The sequence below is a fragment of the Sceloporus occidentalis genome, unplaced genomic scaffold, assembly GCF_023333645.1.
Source record: "Sceloporus occidentalis isolate IW3139 unplaced genomic scaffold, rSceOcc1.0.p SCAF_47, whole genome shotgun sequence".
Taxonomy (NCBI): Eukaryota; Metazoa; Chordata; class Lepidosauria; order Squamata; family Phrynosomatidae; genus Sceloporus; species Sceloporus occidentalis.
In genome coordinates, this window is record NW_028317027.1 from 6778882 (window position 1) to 6795521 (window position 16640).

A 16640-nucleotide genomic window follows, 5' to 3' on the forward strand; every position below is an offset into this window, starting at 1 on the left:
GAATATGTGTGTGTGATAGCATGGATGTGTAAGAGGGGGGCAAAGATGCAACAGGCAGGCTGTTTTGGTGGCAAAGATGCCACAGGCAGGCTGTTTTGGTGGCAAAGTTGCCACAGGCAAGCTGTTTTGGGGGCAAAGATGCCACAGGCAGGCTGAGTGAAACCGTCCTTGGAAACCCTCTGGATGCGGGTGTCAGTGTGGCAAAGCCTGTCCAGGTGTTTGTGATTGGGTGTCAGTGTGGCAGAGCCTGTCCTGTTGTATGTGTGTTTGGGTGTCGGTGTGGCAGAGCCTGTCCTGGTGTGTGTGTGTGTGTGGGGGTGTCAGTGTAGCAGAGCCTGTCCTGGTGTGTGTTTGTGTATGGGTGTTGGTGTGACAGAGCCTGTCCTGGTGTGTGTGTGTTTGGGTGTCGGTGTGCGTCTGGGTATCAGTGTGGCAGAGCATGTCCTGATGTGTGTGTTCGGGTGTCAGTGTGGCAGAGCCTGTCCTGGGGTGTGTGTTTGTCCTGGGGTGTGTGTTGGTGTGGCAGAGCCTGTCCTGGTGTGTGTACGAACACAGAAAAGAACCCCAGCACTCCAATCAGCTTCTAATCCTTAGGTTACTTTATTCAAAGAAAGTAAAACAAAAACAACGTTTCGGCCAAACAGGGCCTTTGTCAAGCTCAAAAGGCCCTATTTGGCCGAAATGTTGCTATTTTTGTTATGCTTTCTGTTTTTGTTTTGCCCTTTTTAGCTGCTAGCTCCCAGCTTCCAGGGAGTTGAGTGCTGAACCATTTCTTCCTTTTTTAACTGTCCTGGTGTGTGTGTTTGGATGTCAGTGTGGCAGACCCTGTCCTGGTGTGTGTGTGTTTGGGTGTCGGTGTGGCAGAGCCTGTCCTGGTGTGTGTGTCTGGGTGTCGGTGTGGAAAAGCCTGTCCTGGTGTGTGTGTTTGGTTATCTGTTTCCTTAATTTACAGTAGGAACTATTTCATTTTTGCTTATCCAGAGATAAAACGCCCTCCTGAATTTGTAGTGACTTCAGTGGACAAAACATTCAAGGCCCTGAAATCATTTAGTGGAAAAGTTATTTATTGTGTCATAATATTTATTTCAAGGATTAGTCGCACTAAATTGTGGCTTCAGGCTTCCCATGTTGAATGACCAAGTATTATGTATATGTATGTACATATATGTTTTTTCATAAAAATGGGCTGCTCAGTCTGAAATGCCCGGGCCTGTTTTTTGTCCCAGTCCGGGCCTGCTCCTAACCATCCTTTTTTCTCACTAAACGACTTTTGTCTGTCTACTACTACTTCTTCTACTATTATCACCTCTTCCTACTTGCGCATCTAGGACTGAATTAATATCATTCCTTCTTCCATACCTCCTTCTCCTTTCAGCTCATCCCCACAACCTAGAAAGTCTAAGATCAAATGTCAGCATGTGTTAATTATATTGTTTGTTTGTCATCCTGCTCCCTAATATTAATATTATAGAATCTTCTGCTGTTATATATGCCCTCTCCAATGTCAAATTAAAAATGGTCTAGTTGTTACCATGTGGGTCACAATTTTGCTTTCATGACGTTACCAAAATCCAATATAATAGGATAAAAAATTAAGAAATCCTTAAACCTATAATGAAATCAAGTGTGTAATGTACTGTTATATGTGTACAATACTCAACTTCCACCACTCTAAAGCCCAGTATTCTTCTACTCCGGTGACGTACTTTAGGGGGTGTACCCTGAGTTCCACTCAACAAGGGGTGCCACAACGGCACAGACCTCAAGCCAGGGGCATAACAGTCATGGTCACAGGGGTTGCAACTGTGCCCACACCTGGCACTCCACTTTAAAGCGGCTAGGTGTATGCTGGATCAGTCTGCGCACAGCACAGAGGAAAAGAGACACGCTCTGGTGTAAGCAGGGGCACAGGCAGGCTGAGTCAAAGATGGCACAGGCAGGCTGGGGGCAAAGTTGTCCCAGAGGAGCTGTTTGGGGGCACTAACAAGGTGTTTGGGTACAAAGATGGCACAGGCAAGCTATTTGGGGGCACTTACAAACTGTTTTGGGGAAAATATGGCACAGGCAAGCTGTTTGGGGCAAAGATGGCACTGGCAAGCAGTGGGAGCAAAGGTGGCATGGGCAAGCTGTTTGGGGGAAAAGATGCAACAGGCAAGCTGCTTGAGACATATTCAAGTTTTTAGGATCCCCGACAAGCCGTGTAGGACACAAATGGCACAAGCAAGCTGTTTTGGGGTAAAAATGAAGATGTGAACTTGAGGGCCTCCCTGGACAATTTTTGCACCAGAGCCCCGTGGTTTCTATTTATTCCCGTGGCTCCAGCCTCAAGACGGTGACCTCCAGTTGTGCCGCTGCTTCACAGAGGTCTGTGTGTGTTTTACTGCGGACCGCTGGGCTCTGTCTGTGTGGCAACTCTGTGCTGATACTATGAAGTGCTGATCACTTAGTGTCCTGGGTAATATTCTCAGCCCCTGGGGTGTGCATAAAGGGAGGAGAAATGCTGGGATAAAGCAGTTTACAAATGTATGCAATACATATTCTTGCAAGCATTACATTTTATGGTTATTTTTACATTTTAAAGTGGTGGTAGCGGGGTGACAAATATAGGATCCACCCCGGATGGCAAATACTCTAGCACTCCTGTTGTATTCATCCCTGTTCTTGGTGTTCACAGTGTACACCATACTTTAGGCTAAGAACGTCAGGTGGTTTTAAAGCTGTACTATTTCTATGTCCTCCCACTATTTCTTAATAATAATTATGTAAATAGCTTATGACAACGATTAATGTTTTAAAAGGCAAAATGAAAGAGGTCTAGAGTACATTTATTTAGTATATCTGAAAATGAATGTCCATCTATCTTTTCATATTTTCTCTGTGTGTTCAATGTAATTGAAGATATTTTCAAGGGAATCCCAATTTTCTAGACACAATATCAATCTTTTAAATCTCTAACAGCTGAAAATCTGTAAGGTGAAAAAAGTACAAGGAAGGTTAACTATGTTTTGCAAACTACAATTTCTTATTTCACGTTTTCAATTTTTAGTTAAGAAGCACAGCTGAAATGGGCTCTCCATATTCAAACCACATTATGTTTTTTTGAGATTCTAATCAGTGCTCCGTGTCTTGGGAACATATAAAAACCAATGAAACAGTGAATGATCTTTTCTAATAAAGAATTTAACCAGAAACATCTGACTGTTACGCACTTTTACACAGTGTCAATGTGAAGCAGTTGCAAATCAGATAAACCATTGATTTTAATCTACAGGATTGTGTTCAACCATCTAATCTAAATGCAACCTAGTTTTATGTACTACTACAGGTAATGCAGTAGCGCAAGAGTCTATATTACAAGCAATCTTCTGTCTCAGGAACATGATGGTTTATCTAGTGCTCTCTGACTCACCCAATCCTCCCTTTAAATGTGCTCAGAGCTACTGTATATTTTTATTTATTTATTTATATAAAACCATCATATTATGCAGTGCTCCACAAATGGACACGGCAAGTAGTGCATTTGGATTTACAGAAATAAAGGGTGTGGAGGTAATACATGCAACTGTTTGAGGTGGGCCCATGTTGGCATATGTAGAAACTGACTGAAAGAGAGTAAATAAGAGACATGAATGAGTATGTGTGAATAAGTAAATGAATGTGTATGAGTGAATTAGTATAAGTGCATGATAGCATGAATGGGGAAATGTGAGAGGGGGCAAATATGGCACAGGCAGGTAGTTTGGTAGTAAAGATATACCAGAAATGCTGTTTGAGGACAAAGATGGCAAGTCCTATGCATCCATTATGGGAGCTGAGATGGTCCTTTGGATGCAATCTAGATGCTGGGGCAAGTCCTATGTGTGCAATCAGGGTACCAGAGCTGGCCTTTGGTGTGTGCAACCTGTGATCTATGTCTGCAATTTAGTCTTATCATGCATTATTTATTTGATCTACACCTTCAATGCAGACTTTATATCTAATTTTCAATTGATTTGTACCTGCAAGGCTGGGTTTGTGTGCTATTTGGTTGCTCTATAGCTGCAATGCTGTGTTTCCAATTGTTATTTACTCTATGCCATCACATAAAGGGTTTGTATGTCTTATTCAGTTGATCTATACCTGCAGTGCTGTATTTCCATGTGTTGCTTCTATACTTGGACTACATAAAGGAAGAAAAGAGAGGTGAAACCCGGTGAGAAGGGGAGGGGGCACGTACAGCGAGCCAGAACACCTAGCTGTCCCTGATCACCACTCACATGTCTGTTTCGGGTCACTCAGCGGACTAGCACCATTCGTTATCACTCACATGTCTGTTTCGGGTCACTCAGCGGACTAGCACCATTCGTTATCAATGTCACGTATCAAACTAACAGACCTTTACCTAAACAAAGGTCTGTGGATTTGATATGTGATCAAACACCATTTTTTCTCACAATAAATGCAACCATTAATGGATTCCTGTAAATTCATACATATACAGTCACTTGCAAATTGATGCAAATATCACTGCTTTAAATATTCATATGACTATGCAACAATATTCAACAATGGTAATCTCAATCATGAAAGCCAAATATATAAACCTATAATTACACAGTTTTTCTTTAAGGAAAACTATAGACAGATTAAAAATCATGGCATAATCATGTAATGATGTTAACAGCACTCCTGTGTTTCACTTAACAATTTTTTATATCTAAACATTGTGTGACAATTTCTAAATCTTTATTACTTTGTACATTGAGTAATTAATGTCGCAGCGAAGGCAATTAGGTATATTCAAAATGTGAGCCATTATAATATTTTTATGAGGCAAGCAAATTAAAATTACTCTTGCTTTTGGCCAATATGCTAATATCCCTATAGTTTTTTTTTTTAATCAAGTGCTAATTACTCCTTCAGTCTATTCAGTACAGAACATGCTAGTACAGTCCCTGCTGCCTTGCACTTTTAACTTTTAAGCCATCAGACAGAATCACATGGCAGAGAAACATTAGCCAGATAGTTTTCTTAATTAAACTTTTTATTAATTTAAAATTCAACATTTTTCTATGTAATTTTATTATTTAGATCATTCTAGAATATTCTTCTTGCACACACTTGCTATCTGCTCTGCCCATTGGGGCCCGGTGGATGGGTTTATATTGACCAAATATTTGTACAGTAAATTAGGCACCTCTTTTTTAAAGTAATGAAATATTTTAAACTAGTCATAGCATGTTGCTTATTGCCAGTGCAAATAAGTCATCTAATCAGACATCTCGATTAACTAGCCATGTCTTGGAAAATTATTTATTAGGTGATAATATGTAAAAAAAACACTTTAAACTGATGTAGCTGCTTATAATACAACATAAAACATTATCATATTATAGATCACAAATCAATAAATCATATTGATTATGGATTGGACCCACATGTATAGAGACATAGTCAATTAAAAAAAGGAGTTCCTTTTTTTTTAAATACAGTAATTTGTGTAGCAAATGAAATTAAACTTCCGGTTAATTTTGTAGCCCACAAAAATAACAAGACACAAAAACTAAATCAATTACAACAACCAACGTATCTCTCCAAACACAACTGGCACAATCTGGCAGAAAAGATATAATAAAACCTAATAATGCTCTTGAGTCCAATAGAAATATTCTCAATACTCAAAGGTTACTTATTTTTCTTAGTCTGTGCCAAAGCTGTATACAAAATGACTTCTATGGCCTATTGTCCTTACACCTTATATTTAAGTGCAAAAAATGTTCTTTAAGCTTTGCGACACCATCCTAATGTGTGTCACCATAGTATTACATTTGCAAGATTTTGTACGTTGAGCACACTGCAATTTAGATCCAGATGACAAACCTCTGTTTTGTGAATAAACACATATGTACACCCAATGAAACAGCTAAAATATACTGTAATATATTAAATACTTAGCAGTAATAATAAATGGGGTGACTACAGTTTCGTACAGTAGTTCCTACCTTCGCAAGCTGAGCATTTATCCATTTGGTGAATGTTTTTCTTTGAACATCTTCTCTTTCATCTACAAAGAAACAAACAATTTATAAATAAATACTGTGTTTCCTGGTAGACTATCATGAACATGACAAATTACATAATAAATATAATAATCATGTAACCCAGTTGAAATAGCTTCGTGGGGTTGAATGGAGGATATTTTAATATTTTAAATGAATGGGAAATCAATTGAAAATATTTTTTTAGATTGTAAGAACCGCAGCCAATCACACATTTCCCCTCTGTTTGTTTATATATTTTATGCATTGGGTAAATACACAATACTAATAATCGCAAACAATAAAAACTATTCAGATTATTTATGAAACATGTTTTGCTTTAGTAAGGGAGGGTGTTCTTCAGAGATGTAGCAATTTAGCTCATAAATGTTCTAAAAAGTGGGTTATTAAACATGGAATACAATTAACCCCTTCAGTACCGGGACGTACCTGGTACTTCCTGGTTAACAGTCACCGGTAGACCGGGACGTACCAAGTACGTCTCCTCCAAAAAACGCCCCCACATCACCACAATCGTGGTGATCGTGGGGGCGCTGCTGCTGTCTGCCCAGGACTCCTGGGCAGACAGCACAGCCTGTCTAAGCCCGCCCCCAAGCCCACGATCACTCCCACGGAGTGATTTTGTAGGCAGAAACAGCGATTGCAGAAAAATCTGCAATCGCTGTTTCAGCTGCCACAGGCAGCTTCAGGGAAGGGGGGGGTATTGAATGGGTCCCCACACAAGTGTGGGGACCTGATCCAACACCCCCCTGCTGCCTGATCGCTCCATGAGAGCGTCAGTGCAGCGTTAACCCCTTCAATGTCGCGATCGCGGCATTCAATGCCGCGATCGCGGCATTGAAGGGGTTAATTCCCGTTTTTTAGGGGGTTCTGCTGCTGGTGGTCTGCCTGGAAGCCCAGGCAGACCAGCAACAGCAAAAATGAGCCCCCAGAAGTCCTCTGATCAGTCCTGTAGGACTGATCAGAGAGACTCCTCCCCTACAATCTCCAGTCTATTGGAGATTGTGTCCCAGCTGCCAGAGGCAGCTTCAGGGACAGGGAGACAGGGTTCTTTGGTCTCCACATGAGTGTGGAGACCAGACCCCCCACCCCCACCCTTCCTCAGTTAACCCCTACCCCCCTCTTCCTCAATTAACCTCTTCAATGCTGCGATTGTGTATGACCCCCATCGCAGCATTGCAGGGGTTAATATTAATCAATGCTGTGCTTCAATGGAGCATCAGCATTGAAAGAGTTAAAAAAAATAATGTAAAAAATAATAATAATTAAAAAATACAAAAAAAAAAAAAAAAAAAAATTAATAAAATAATAATAATAATAAAAAAAAAAATAACAGCACTGACCTGAAAGTCCAGGGTGCTTCCAGGTCAAATGCTGGGCTGATCAGATCGCCCCTGGCCAATAGGAGTGATCGGATCATTATGGCAGCCCACGGATGACCCTGCTCTACAAAGAGAGAGGGGTCATCTAGGGTAATTATGAAAAAACACAAATTATTAATAAAATGAAAAAACCATAATTATTACCTGATCACTTGTCGGTGACATTTTAAGTCGCTGATTATTGATCGGTCTCCCTGATTGATGTCAGCGGCCTAAACCTGTCACTTACAAGTAATCTGATGAAAAAAAATATTAAAAAAAATGTAAATGCACATGTTCCAGTTTTCCCCTCATAGCTTCCTCAAAAAATACATGAACCATGCATGTGAGGCCTTGTTGGAACCGGGGGGTGTTGGTGAACAAAATGTGGTGCTTTCTTCCACTGTTGCACATATGCTGTGCAAGAAATAAATTTTTACATTGAAATGTATTTGTTAAAAACGCAATAAAATAAATTTTCCGTGAACTTTGGCAGACATCAGTGAAGAAAAGGCTAGCTGAAAACTGTCAAAACTACCCTAGTTGAACACCTTGACTTGTCTACTGTTCATAAATATATACTTTTATGGGGTAATTTACAGCAGGGGGCTTCCAAAATGTCCCAAATGGGATATGGGCCCAGGAAACCAATTTCTGAAAATTCCAAATGTGAAAACGAAAATGCGCATGTTCCAGTTTTGCCCTCATAGCTTCCTCAAAAAATGCATGAACCATGCATGTGAGGCCTTGTTGGAACCAGGGGATGTTGGTGAACACAATTTGGTGTTTTGTTCTGCAGTTGCACATATTCTATACAAAATATAATATAAAATCTAAAGCAACATTGCAACATATGCAAAAAAAAACAAAAAAATATAAAAATACCTCAAAATTTGGCAGCAATTGGCGATAAAATCCCTGTTTGAAAAGTGTCAAAATGACCCTAGTTGTACACCTTGACTTATCTACTGTTCATAAACATATAATTTTGGGGGGGTAATCAGTATCTGTGACAACTATTGCAGTTATTAGACTGCCATGCCAAATTTGAAAAAAATTACATTTCAAAAACGTGATGCATGCCTTGCAATATTTGCCCTATACTGGTCAAAATAGATAAAAATCCTGGCCATGTTGGGTGGTTTCCAAATCAGGACAAGTTAATGAATATATTTGGGATAATTTTTTCCCATTGGTTTAATGTGTGTACAATTTGTATGTATACAAAACTGTAAAAAAAATGCGTTTTTTCATTTTTTCCCCACTTTTTCCAGTTTTTTTCAAACAAAACAATGTGCTACCCAGCTTACTATGGTTTCAAATGAAAGCCCTACTTGTGCTGAAAAAAACAATATATGATTTGTGTGGGTGCACCAATTGATAAGAGAGAAATTACAGTTGAAGAAAGACATGGCAAAAACACAAAAACGGCTCCGGTCCTTTAGCGACACCTTAGTATCAAAATCCCGGTCCTGAAGGGGTTAATTAACATCTAATGACACCATCATCAGTTTTCTTCCGATACCAACTGTTATAACTATATTTAGAAAATGTCTTCTTCTATATGTAAAGCAGACCAATTTTGATATTTGCATAATCAATGTGGACATTTCTATCCAACAGAAGACATATTGTATTCTATCCAAGGCAATTTCTAGTAATATTGATCTCAAGAATTACTTTATTACAACTCTTTATTTTCATACTTTTTTTTTAATCTCCATTAAACTTAAAGGAAAGGTTAACATGACATGCACTGGAAGATAGTGAATTAACATGTATTTCCAAAATACTGGAAAGCACCTGTTTGCCCCTTCACCTGAATAACACATGAGATGAGAATATATTCTGAAGTTGTTTTTTTTTTCTAAGCCATCAAACATCTTACTTGAAGCAAGCAATTTTTCATATGATATGGTAAACAGGTATAGCTTTTTATACAGGAGCATTTTTAATCTAACCTTGTATCTTTTTTTCCTTTATCTATTGGGGTCTGGGAGTTCATGCCCCTGTCCATCTGAAAGGGAAATGGTGATCTATGCAATTGCTACCCTATTGTGAGTATTAGAAGGAGGACTTTCTAAATGATCGTGGCTTGAGACTCTCCCAAATATTAAACCTATATGAATAATAAAGATTCTATTGTAGTCACTTTAAATACCATAAAACAATAATCACACGTCAACAGTAAGGACATTTATGTGAAAAGTTATATTTCATGAATACTTAAACACTACAGTAACAAAACACAGATCCCACGCTGATAACTTGCTAAAATAATCATCACAGTGAGTTGGTATACAGAGTTTTCTATTGCTTGAGTCTATTAGAATTATGATTCAGCACATAATAACAAGGTACACATTATATTACAGGTTAATGGTAAATTTCAAAGAAGCAGTAATAAGACTACTAAAAGAACACTTAATCAGTCTCCTACACATTTTAAACACTGCAAATATTATGCAAGCAACTATATTATTTCATTCAATTAATGACAAAGGTGTACATGAGATTTATGAAAAATAGTTCCTAGGTGCATATTAAGATGTGAAGTTTGTTTTACAGACAACCAGACCCCCTCAGGCTTCAAAACTATGAAGAACATTTCTGATATGGCCTTTAACAAGTGAAATGCTTGTTTTTCTAGGGTGAGTTTTTTGCCATTATCATTAGACTGTTTCTTAGTTTTCCTTGGTTTTATTGTATCTGCATGTAGACTTAGATTCAGATTAGGGAGTTTTTCATTTAGAACCAGACTTGACCTTAGCTCTGGCTCTATAACACAAAGTTAATGGCTCAGACAATGGGGTATATAATTTCTGCTTTAAGTGTGTGTTGTGATCATAACCTCAGAGCACTGACAGCTCTGATGTACACTGTGTTTTTGTTTGTTTTTTTGTATATATTTTTATAGGGATTCAGTGCTGCCACCATTTATGGTCTAATTTGGTATTTTGCTTAGATTAAAGAAGGGACTATTAGATTTACAGCTAATCATAGGTTGATCCAGATCTTAAGGGAATTTTAAAATAAAAATAAATCAGGAAAGGCTAAATATTCTTTTACGAGTCCTTATTTAAAGTATAACTATAGACAGATTAGAACCCTTTGCCAAAAAACTGAATGATTTAACATCAATGACACCCATGTATTTTGTGATCTTGTGGGAGTCAGGGAGATATTCGTCTCTGTCAGCACAGATGTATGGAGAGAAATTAGAAGTAGCCTACTACTGCATAATTATTAATGTAGCCACTTATTAGTAGTGTCCTCTATTACTACTTATGAATTGGAGAAGTCAAATGTAGTGTTGCAATAATTTTAACCCCTTAATGACAAAGCCCGTAAAATGCATTGTTTTCAATGGGTTTTGGGACCGCCCAATTGTCCTTAAGGGGTTAAAATGTTAATTGGTACCATAAGTGACCACTAGTTTTTTAACCGTCCACCGTCCAGCCTTTTCAATCATTTAAGTGCTGAATATACCAGTAATGGATGCTGGACCCTTGTTTTACTCCAGTGTTACTTCCCAAATCCCTTTACCTCATTTGTGTATTTGCCACTTTTGTCTGTGTGAGGAAATTCGGCTGGTGCCATTTTCATCTGTGCAAACCGTTGCCATTGTGTTATGTGTAAATCTGTTCCTGTTTCCTATTGTATGTTAATTCCCCTTGCCCTGGCAATGTGGGTTTATAAACCATTCCCATTCGTAATTGAGAGTGTGTTCTATTGCATGCTGACTGGTGTGTTGTGTCATGACTGATACAGTTCTTCTGGAGACTGTTTCCCTGAGGAACACTTTTACTCTGAGAACCAAAGCGGCTACCCATCTTGTAACCGGCTTTTATTTCTAGGAACGCAGAAACTATGACCAGGGGTAGGCAGTGCGGTTGTTACACTATGTTTGACATTTGTAATTTTTTTTTTAAAGAAAATATGGTATCTTGATAACATCAGGGTGATTATACAAGCCAACAACATATGGTTTTACATATTCACTAAAGCGCCTGGTCCCCCTTTATTGCCAAATATTTTTTAGCAATAAAATATGTTGGCCCTGAATATGGTTTCCTGATTAGAGCCAGAGATCCCCTCTGCTTAGGAAATGTAAACTGTAACACAGTAATTTTATAGCTGAGACAACTAATTAGCTGCCACATGTGTCTCTTGAAGAACAAAGTTTATCTGCTGAGTAAAAGACATCCAATTGTACAGATCCCAATAGACAAACACAAAAAGGAAGACATTGCATTAAAGTTACATTAAGAAGATCTGTCACTAATAAAAACACACATTTACAAAGCTTTTATTCTAACAGAGTTTTATAACTTTAGTGTGCTCATTTAGTATATTTTTTGCACCAACGGTGAGGAAACATTGTGAAATATACCGTGGTACTTTTATTAGACACTCCGACATAGAACACATACCTAATTCAGGCTGAAGTGGAAAAATGTTGTGAGGGTAGTGGACTGCTGACTGGAGAGACAACAGATTTTACAATAACAAAGTATTGAAAGTCTGCTATGGGTACCTGTTTTGGTGTAATGTCTTGAATGTATTTTCAAGTTAACCTTTACTGACAAAACCTCGTATAAAATATGGTTCCTCGTGCAACGTTCTCTTTTTTTCTTCTTTCTCTGAGTCAATGGTAACATTGGACAATTGGACATTTTGGCAAGCCACTTGTAAGACTTTCCATGTAAATTTTCGGAGTCACTTTGAGAAGCTAATGTAGATCATGGTGACTAATCGAAAACCTCAACAAAGCATTCCCATGTGATCCTTCATAAAAATGTCACTGGGTTTGTGACTTTGCTCAACAAATTATACAGTGGTACACGAAGACGAGACCCCTGCCTGCGACCAATAGAGTCGCTCTTATGGACCTTTAAATCTTGGTTTTGATGTTAGGGATCTATTTAGTTCTCACTCTATTAGCTTTTTCTCCCTTGTTGATTATAGGATTTAATCCTGCTATACTACAAAAGACTTAAGATACGCTAGAAAACCATCGGAAAATGAAGAGAAAAACGAAGAATATATACAAATATTCCCCTGAAACAAACACTGGAACGGATGAATATTCATAGAGTATGAACATTTTTTTGCCCCCGAAGACTAAAAGGAACGCGAAGACGAAAGAGAAGACGTTGCCAGCGCCCAAGTCTAGTTAAAAGTAGAAAAGAATCAAGATTGTTTCCCAATAACTGATTCATAAATATGACAATTAATAAAAATTGTCATATACAAGAATATCTTTATTTTTAAAAATTTAAAATCAAGAGATTGCAGGGTATATATATCTAAAAAATATATCTATAAAAAAAATGCATCATATAATATATAATTCTGCCCCTAAAATGTTTTAGGACATTATTAATATGAATAAAAATATATGTTATTCACAACTATAAATAGCTCAAGGCTGTTTTAATGAGATTTTATTAAAATTGTATTTATTAATTAAAGAAGCTAAAAATTTTACTCATTTTATAACATTTATATTTGCTGAAATTCAAGACAAGGTTGATTTTTTTTTCCAATGTCATCACCCAGCGATATTCCTAAAAATAGTTTAATTTGATAGAGCCCTATTAGGTTTGATGTATGTTTATCTAGTGCTATTTACAACTTTGATGACACAAATTGAAATGAGTTCCTTAATTTGCATCTCTTAATAGCTTTGAATGCTGGATGATTATTCATCATCTAAAGTAATTTTAAATATGTTGTAATGTAGAATTAAAAAAAGAAAAATTAAGATCTTAGATTTTGTTCTGTAATCCCGGATATAATTTATATACGTTCAGTTTGTTTTCATAAATGTTAATATAAATATACTTTCTGTATGATTTTTCGATTTTGTGAGAACAAATGGCAATTGAATTGCAAGAATATCAATGTAAAGGTGGATTTTCTTCTTTATAGTATTTTATCCAAATAAAGATTCCTAATTCAGATTTAAAATTGCCATCAGCAGGCATGCTATTAGAATGCCTACTACTGACATTAATATTTAAAATGCTGTAATATAACTCTAAGCTAAGTAGGTACTAAGACCTTCATTAAGTCAGTGGGGGTAGTGTCACATTCTGCCTTTTCGCATAAAATTAATTTACTAAAGCTGTTTGGAGAAATCTGGGTAAAATATATAATTTATCTTAAATATATCATTTATCATTTATCTTAAAGAGCGGCTCATGTTCTGGTCATATACCCAATACTTACCTATGGCCACCTGGCATTGGTGTATACTGTCTAGGCCAACTCAGCTAGTCATCTAAATATTTAAATCAATTATGTGGTACTATTTGATGTATGCCACTGCATATAAAAGTGCTGTTACCCTGCACATGCACAGTAAAATGATACATGTTAATTCACAATCCATCCTTATTGTTATAAATAAACACTGTTCTATAATTGATTATAATTCACAGAATAATAACATGTATAGAAACAAATCTTAGTTTATACCCACTAAAGGAATGGGCTTTGTTAGGCTACAATTTGATGCAAACTGAATGGCACCGTACACCTGAAAAGACAATAACAGTGGTGTTATCAAGAGAAAGGCAGCAAACACCATAGAAAACTGCATATACTCATACATCAAACAATCTAAATAAGATAATTATGAACTCTACTGTGACTACAGAAAGGAAAACTGATATAGCCACAGTGGTGCAAAGAAGATAATTTATTTAGTTATAGATGATTTCTTTTATTGGGCCAACATAAAAAGATGTTCGGTGACATAAAGGTTTTGGGGCCTTAAAGTTCTCTTCTCTAGAAGGAAAGGGACAACCTTATATAATAATATATTTTTCACAGCTTTTTCATTGCATTCATAAAAAATGTCTTATATCCCAGATTTGTATTACTGGGCAATAGGAATACTTCCGGCGTGAAATTAAACAACTTTTGTTTTGGATCAGCAAATCATGCTGTGTTTACAAGCTCCCTTAAGGAAAATGTATTTACTCACAGTGTATGTGAGCGTGAATGTGTATGTATAAATGTGTGTGAGCATGAATGTGTATGCGTAAGTTGTGTGTTTGAGAGCATAGATGTGTATGTGTGTTTATGTGTGATCATGTATGTATAAGTGGTGTGAGATGCAGTGTGTGTTAGCAGTGGTGTGAGAGGAGGGAGTGTGTGTTAGAATAAGTGTGTACAGGGGAGGGCTGGCAGCCTAAGGCCTGGGGGGCAAGTCAAGTGAAGTGGCTCCGCCCTCTCGCACTCACCTTTCACCCCTCACGCTGCTCCCATCACTATGCGGCCATCAGACTGCTGGAAAACTTAACGGCCGCTGGGTGCTGATGCCACTACTTTAATCCTTTTTTTTATTTATTTAATATGCCGGATCGGCTTGCCATATTAAAAATAAATAAAGTATTAAAGTAGCGCCGGCCGGCAGCATCAGCACGCAGCGGCCGTTTAGATTCGATTTCCAACAATCTGATGACCGCATAGTGATGGGAGCAGCGTGAGGGGTGAAAGGTGAGTGCGAGGGGGCGGAGCTTTCACCCCTCACGCTGCTCCCATCACTTGGCGGCCATCGCATACGGCCGCTGGGTGCTGATGCCGCCGGCCGGCGCTGCTTTAATACTATTTTTTTTTTCATTTAATAGCCGATCCGGCTTGTCATATTAAATTTAAAAAAAAAAGTATTAAAGTAGCGCCGGCCGGCGGCATCAGCACCCAGCGGCCGTTTAGATTATATTTCGGGCGGCCTGGGTGTGTACATGTGTGTTAGTGAGTATGAGTGTGTGTTAGCATGTGTATATTTGTGTAATTGTGTTTACATATGTGTGCCAGAGTCTATGTTGGGGTGGGAGGGAAATGATGGCACAGATAACCTGTTTGGGGGTTAGGATGGCACTGATAAAATGCTTGGGAGCAAAATTGGCACGTTACTTGATGAAGTTGGGGGGCCCTGGGGTAATTTTATCACCAGGGCCCTATGGTTTCTAGTCACACCTCTGGTTTTAAATGTGTTTTTTTCCTATAATGTAAGCCATAGGACTCCTATTCCCAATTTGATAACCACTCTTAATCAGTCTTCAAAAAAAGGATTCATATGGCATTCTACACAAATAAATAACAGAGTATATCATATAAAGGTTATTTTTTGCAACATTACCTTTTCAGTTTAAAAAAGTTATTTTGTGAGTTATTGTTAAAAAAAAAATACAAAAAATATCTGATTTATTTCCCTAGCCTTGAAACATCAGTTTATTTGCCCTGAATATTCTGCTAAGAATTTACAGGAAAATGACAGGATAGCTAAATCATTATTGCAGAGAAGTCAGTGCAAAATGAAGCCTATCCATCAATATAAAATACCTTATGAAATATTAAAATCTCAGAGGAACTGGATTCTGGAAAAAATCATTTTAGGTGATGAAAAAAGTTTTTATTCACATGCACTTTGTTGTGGTAGCTCATACATAGACACAAAGTAGTCTACCTTCTATATTTTAATTATGATACCTAGAATTATGTGATTAGACTTACCCAAGAAAATATAAAGGGCAGCAATTCAGCACTCTATAAGACAGGGGCGTCCAACATGCGGAACCTCGAAGTGCGGCCCGCGTGAGATCGGCAGCCAGGATCACAAGAGCCCTGCTGCTTACTTGTGGGAGGGTCCATTCTCTGCTCCAGTCCTGCCTCCTCTGTGGGGAGAACGAGGGAGGCCGCGCCCCCTGCTGAAGTCTGTGAGCGGCATCGAGAGCTGTAGAGCAGGTAAGGGGGTGGGGGAGGTTGTGTGAATGAGTATGTCTGATTGAGGGAATGATTCTGTGAATGAATGAATTTGTGTGTGTGTGATAGCATGGATGTGTAAGTGCTGGAACCTAGGCATGATGGGACTGTGATTGCTGTTAGCAATCACACTCCTATCATGCCAAGTCAGCCAGTACATGCTGAAACCTGGCTAGCTTCCCCCCTTGTGTATTGATGCTGCCAGAAGTATGGGGTCTGCACTTACAGCCACCCTGTACCAGCATATACTGGCTGACTTGGGATGATAGGAGTGTGATTGCTAACAGCAATCTGCTAACAGCAATCATAGTCCCATCATGCCTAGGTTCCAGCATTCACTGGTTGCCTGGGTATAAAAAGAGTGTGTTTGCTGTTAGCAATCACACTCCTATCATGCCAAGTCAGCCAGTACATGCTAAAACCTGGCTAGTTGCCCCCCTTGTGTACTGATGCTGCCAGCAGTAAG

The 16640-nt window shown here is 38.3% G+C and overlaps 1 protein-coding gene across 1 annotated transcript in view; it reads right to left on the reverse strand.

Annotated features, from left to right (window-relative positions):
• LOC149289279 (dystrophin-like) overlaps positions 1-16640 on the reverse strand; it is an 874963-nt gene that overhangs the window by 766572 nt on the left and 91751 nt on the right. Inside the window, 1 exon segment of the mRNA XM_089490922.1 lies at positions 5982-6043. Coding sequence (XP_089347048.1) covers positions 5982-6043 — 62 coding nt within the window.